The 5,870-nt window shown below is 41.9% G+C and overlaps 1 protein-coding gene across 1 annotated transcript; it reads left to right on the forward strand.

Moving 5' to 3' along the window:
- Window positions 1–1,057: 1,057 nt before the first annotated feature.
- Window positions 1,058–4,600, forward strand: LOC139540328 (carbohydrate sulfotransferase 1-like). The gene is made up of 2 exons (XM_071344078.1): window positions 1,058–1,456; window positions 2,620–4,600. The coding sequence occupies exon 2, from the start codon at window positions 2,653–2,655 to the stop codon at window positions 3,943–3,945; it is 1,293 nt and encodes a 430-aa protein (XP_071200179.1). The 5' UTR covers window positions 1,058–1,456; window positions 2,620–2,652; the 3' UTR covers window positions 3,946–4,600.
- The last annotated feature ends 1,270 nt before the right edge of the window (window positions 4,601–5,870 follow it).

Below are 5,870 nucleotides of genomic sequence, written 5' to 3' on the forward strand. Positions count from 1 at the left end.
GCCAAGCTTGTAGCGTCATACACAAGAAGACTCCAGGCTGTAATCGCTGCCAAAGGTACTTCAACAAAGTACTTAGTAAAGGGTCTGAACACTTATGTAAATGTGATATTTCCGGGGTTTCTTTTGAATAAATTTGCTAAAATGTTGTAAAAGCCTGATTTTGCTTTGTAATTACGGGGCATTGTGTGTAGATTGATGAGGGGGTAAAAACGATTTAATACATTTTAGAATAAGGCTGTAATGTAACAAAATGTGGGGAAAAAATCGGAATACTTTCTGAATGCACTGTATACCTTGAGATTGTCATTCAGTTGCCACTAAAGCAAAGGCCATTGTTTGCTGAGCTAATATCAGAGCAGTATGCTACATAATCAAATGTTCATATTTTGTAAGACACAAGGGCAACTAGAAGAACAGAACATTCATTAATATCCAGCTGACTTGCAATTTAGATGGAATCCGGATTCTTCTTCTATCCCTTTCATACTGCTGCGTCATCCCCAGAATCCCCAGTGTGACAATGGACATTGAAAATGTAATATTCAGTCCCTGCTATATCAGACGTCATTTACTTTCTCTTTCTCTCTGTTTCTCTCTGTCTCTCTCTCGTACAGTCTCTCTCTCACGCATTCTCTCTCTTTTATACTAGACTTAATCGATGCCTTGCATATGCCCTGTCTTCATACTGATTGTAAATCTCAGTATTTAACAAATATATTAGAACGTAGTTTCAAATAGCTAAGTATTTATAGGAAATTATTTAAATATAACTTTAAATACATAAAGTATTTGAAAATAGTACTCAAATGCATATAAAAATAAGTTTTTAAAATACAAATATGTATGCATTTGAAGCAAGATCTGCTGACCTCCAACTCCTCCATGTGTATGTGTCTAAATCATAATTTAGGCTATATTCTGTATTTAAAAAATATATATATATATTCGTGACCAAGTCGTGTGCTTTGCCAGGGGCTGTGGGTAGGAGGGGAGATGTAGGGGAGGTTTGGGGTGGTCCAGAACGGGCTCTGGTTGGCACACCTCACACAAAGCCACACCATCAAGCCATAGCCTAGGCTATAACACGCACATTAGTCAAGGCAATCTGGAATATACGGCGGCGGGCTTTGCGAAGGCTGCGGTCGCAGCATCCTTCTCTAATCTATTCTACCCTGTTGGAGTTTAATTTTCTTATTCTGCCCGGCGCTTCGACTAATTTCCCTTATCATGATATTTTCCTTATTTAACACTGACTGTTTGTGACTCTTCTATCTGTAGAGAACAGTTTCTCTCGATGTGCTATTCAGATGTACGGGGGAAGAAGACAGGGCAGCTGCCCTTCAAGAATGTTTAGTCCTAAAATACCCGATTTTTGTGACGACATTTGAAACCGTTGCATTGCTTTTCTATGGTGTTTTTCACGAGCACCTGCCTTTGCCCACTATGAATTTATGAGGTAAGAAAGTAGCTTATTGGATGCTTTGAGGTTGATCTCTTTCATTTATGTTTAAAATGTGTTTTGTGTGTAGGCTCTTAAGAATAACATGACCGTTATTTGGTTATTTATAAACGTAAAAAGTATTATTGAGGCCATGCCTAGACGTCTAGCCCATTTGTGTAGGCTAATCATCTTTGAATGAAAGCGTATTCTGTTGCACTGCGGTAAATCACATCTCGGCGCTGTCGTCAATTGTTCGCTGTCACATCTATCCTGTGACTTGGCGTTGCGCGAGAAATTACTTTTCCACAGGTGCCGGCAGCCTTTTATCGCAGTGTCTTTGCATTAGACTGCATGAGATCCCTGAATTCCTACACCTACATAATAGGCATATAGCTTTTAATTCTAAGGGACAATAAAACACTAAACATTTACAGAGTAAAAATAAATGTTTATTTTGGACACATTTAGACTTATGGGTTGTGTGCCACCAGCATTGACCAACAACTTCTACGCTACGTTTATTTGTAATTTAGATCAATTGATTTTGAAGCTAAAAACCATCGTTCTTATCTGTGGAGTATAGGGATTAGAGATAGTAGTCCACTATAGAAGACCTTACAGTATAAATAGCACATGATTGCATTAGGCCTACTGCCGTTAGAGATCTGAAGATGGCGAGGTTCTTTCAGATGGAATCTACATCAAATATGACCATTATGTAAATTAGAATCTACATTATGGAATCTTAGACCCTGGGAATCCTAGAGGCTTTGAAGTTGTGCGCTATCTGAATGCATACACTGTCATTTGGGGTTGCCTGCTGCTTAAAGAACAGAAAGGCTATGGAACATAACAACAATAACAACAAAACATCAAACTTGGGTTTGATTTATGTATTTGACAGTATTATATATTATATTATATTATAAATGTAACCCCTTTATTACAGTTCTACAAAACAACAATTATAATTCGTTTTGTAAGGTCACCACAGTAACTGTCTAGGAAGAACATCTATGGGATTCAAAACACTTTCACTTTTTTATTTTGTAGTGAGACTGTATAAATGTAAGCTGTTTTGCTGCGCCTTTCTGTCTATGTGTGGGTATTCTATACAGCACGAATAATCATTCTAAAAGTGTTATCCTAATAATTTGATTTTTTTTTTGCTCCAACAGGATCTGAACAGACTGTATCATCTATCTAAATGAATGAATTCAGCCATGCAATGTTCCTGGAAGGCTGTGATTCTGCTAGCCTTACTGTCCATAGCGATCCAGTACACAGCCATCAGGACGTTCACAGCCAAGCCATTCCAAATGTGTCCAGTGACAGTCTCAAACCCTCTGAACTGCGGCATGCTGTGGCAGGACGCGGTGGACTCGTCCTTTGACCAGCGGATCTGTGACGACCTCCTTTACTTCACCTCCAACGTCTCCAGGAAGACCCACGTTCTCATTCTGGCCACGACCCGCAGCGGCAGCTCCTTCGTGGGTCAGCTGTTCAACCAGCACCAGGATGTGTTTTATCTGTTTGAGCCGCTCTACCATGTCCAGACCACCCTGCTCCCCCGCCTGTCCCACAGCAGGACGGCAGGCGACACTAGGGTGATGCTGGGGGCCAGCAGGGACTTGCTCCGGAGCCTCTACGACTGTGACCTTTACTTCCTGGAGAGCTACATCAAACCCCAGCCGGCCAATCACAGCACAGATAAGCTGTTCCGGAGGGGAGCAAGTAAGGCTCTGTGCTCCCTGCCCGTCTGCGACGCCTTCAGTCCTGGAGAGTTGAACATCGATGAAGGAGAGTGCGTCAGGAGGTGTGGCGGCCTCAACATGACGCTGGCGTCGGACGCCTGCCGGGAGCGGCGCCATGTGGCCATCAAGACGGTGAGGATACCGGAGGTGAGTGACCTCAGGGCTCTGGTGGAGGACCCTAGGCTCAACCTCAAGGTGATCCAGCTGGTCAGGGACCCCCGAGGGATCCTGGCCTCCCGCATCGAGACCTTCAGGGACACCTATAGACTCTGGAGGATCTGGAGGGCCACTGGGAGGAGGCCCTACAACCTGGACCTCACCCAGCTCACCATGGTCTGTCAGGACTTCCTGGGCTCTGTGATCACGGGCCTCAGCAGGCCCCCCTGGCTCAAAGGGAGGTACATGTTGGTCAGGTATGAGGACCTGGCCAGGAACCCGCTCCAGAAGACCAAGGAGATCTATGAATACCTGGGTCTGATCATGGACAAGAACGTCGGCGACTGGATCCAGAACAACACCAGGGGAAGCAACGATCTGTCCGCCAAGCATAAATACGGCACTGTTCGGGACTCAGCTGCCAATGCGGAAAGCTGGAGGCTCAAATTGTCTTATGACATGGTTGATTACACACAGACTGTGTGTCAGCAAGTTCTACAGGAGCTTGGTTATAAGACTGTCAGTTCCCCCGAGGAGCTGAAAAATCTGTCTCTGACTCTCATCGAGGACAAAACTTTTTTACCTTTTTTGTAGTAAAGCAAGGTCTATCACGACAACTATTTTTGATATATTTATATTGTTGCCTTAATTTCTTCTCAGATTTGCACTAAACCTCAGAAACCTTGAAGACTCCTGTGGTAAGATTCAAGTCAAGACATTCAGAAGAGCACAAAAAACATAATTTAGGAATGCTCTTTGGAGATATCAGTATCAATGTTTTAGCGATATCGAAGAGACAGTAAGTAATGTTAGGTTAATTGACATGAACAAACTTACAGTAAAGCACCATCCTACTTAAGATCCCTGAATGCTGGCTGTTGCATTGACAAAAGCGAATGTTGATATTTGTACATCAAGTAAACTGGACCTACCTTACAACATTGTTAGGGAATGTACCTAATCATACCTTACTGATAAATGCTGATGTGTGTGTGTAGGCATATGATAACAACCATGCAATAAAAATGTGAATGTTGAGATCAACCTTAATTGTGTTGTTTACATTTTATTGAGGGGTTAGAGTAAGAATTAGGGAGTGGCCCTTTAATCATGTTATTATAGTTTATACAATGAATGCATCCCAAATGGCATACTATTCTCTTTATAATACACTACTTTTGACCAGGGCCCTGTCGATTGCGATCGACTGGTTAATCTCCAAGGAATTCCTAGTCGATGGCAAAACATTTCTGTAAAATACCTAATAAAAAAGCCTTGTGTTCCCATTTTGTTTTTCCCGTCTCAGGCTGTTGGCGGTAGGTGCACCTGATTCAGCAGCCCTGAGCACCGGGTAGGCAAACTGTTGACATTGTTAACCATTTCATGTGTCTGAAGGTACAAACTCTGCCTTCCCGGTGGGCCCGGAGAGCAAATCAAGTACACTATAGGCCTACCGCTGGCCAATCGGATGACTCAGATTACCGTGTCTGCAGTAACGTAGCAGGCATAAAAGAAAGCTACAGCAAAGTTGTAGCTGTGAGATTTCAAAACATTTAAAACAATGACTAGAGAGACTGTCAACTATTACAGCAAAGAGCTGCTGTTTTAATGAGTGAGTTCATGTTTAAGTTGTTATTCAGCACTGTCAACACTTTGTATTCAACACTTTTATAAGCCATAAAATGAGCATTCTTCCTATTTCCACTCAGCGCTACAACAAGCACTTCAGTAGTAATGAATGAGTAGGAAAGTGTATCGGTATGCTTGCGTTGTTATAATTGTTGGGTCTTTTTTAATATCAAGGAATATTTCACTTTCTCTGTTCATAGGAGTAACAACATGAATTTGTGCATGAGGCAGAAATAATGCTGTGCGTCTCGAGTTTTTGCCATCAGCTGGAAGACGGTGTCCCTTTTTGGTCAGTGTCAGTGGTGGAAAGGGGGAGTGGAGAGATGTTGAGAAGCGGACCCTCAGTCTGCTGCTCTCTCCCTCTGCTGAGACTGACCATCAGATGCAGGCACCATCAGCCCAGGAAAATAAAAATAAAAAGTAAATTATAGCTCACTCAGCTGGGCCTCACAAGTAATACAACAACGGATCTATTACGGGTGTGATCATATAAATATAATATAATTTAAATATAATTTAAAAAATGTCCTGAACAACAATGCATTGGCAGGGCAATTCAAGTAAAGCTAATATGCTGTGATAATGTAATGGGCCTATCTATAGCTTACTGCACGAACCTAATTGCTACAGGTCTGTTTTTAATTGGTTAATGTTGCATAGGCTTACATTTTTAAGTCATGTTAAAAAAAATTCTGAGCAGTAGATATCATCTTGCATTTTGACTCAGAAAGTGATCTTGAAAAAAGTTGGTGACCACTGTTCTAGAGTTTTCCCTGTTAACACTATCAATGTTTCCCTTTACTGGGGCAAGTGTGATCGAATCAACACAATATTAGCCACTTTCAATGCAACATAACGACAACAAAACGAACTAGAGATTTTGTTGTAGG

This window comes from Salvelinus alpinus, chromosome 15, assembly GCF_045679555.1.
Source record: "Salvelinus alpinus chromosome 15, SLU_Salpinus.1, whole genome shotgun sequence".
NCBI classification, from domain to species: domain Eukaryota; kingdom Metazoa; phylum Chordata; class Actinopteri; order Salmoniformes; family Salmonidae; genus Salvelinus; species Salvelinus alpinus.

Coding starts and splice junctions, on each gene's coding strand:
- LOC139540328 (XM_071344078.1), top strand. CDS start 2,653: ATGAATTCAGCCATGCAATGTTCCTGGAAGGCTGTGATTCTGCTAGCC.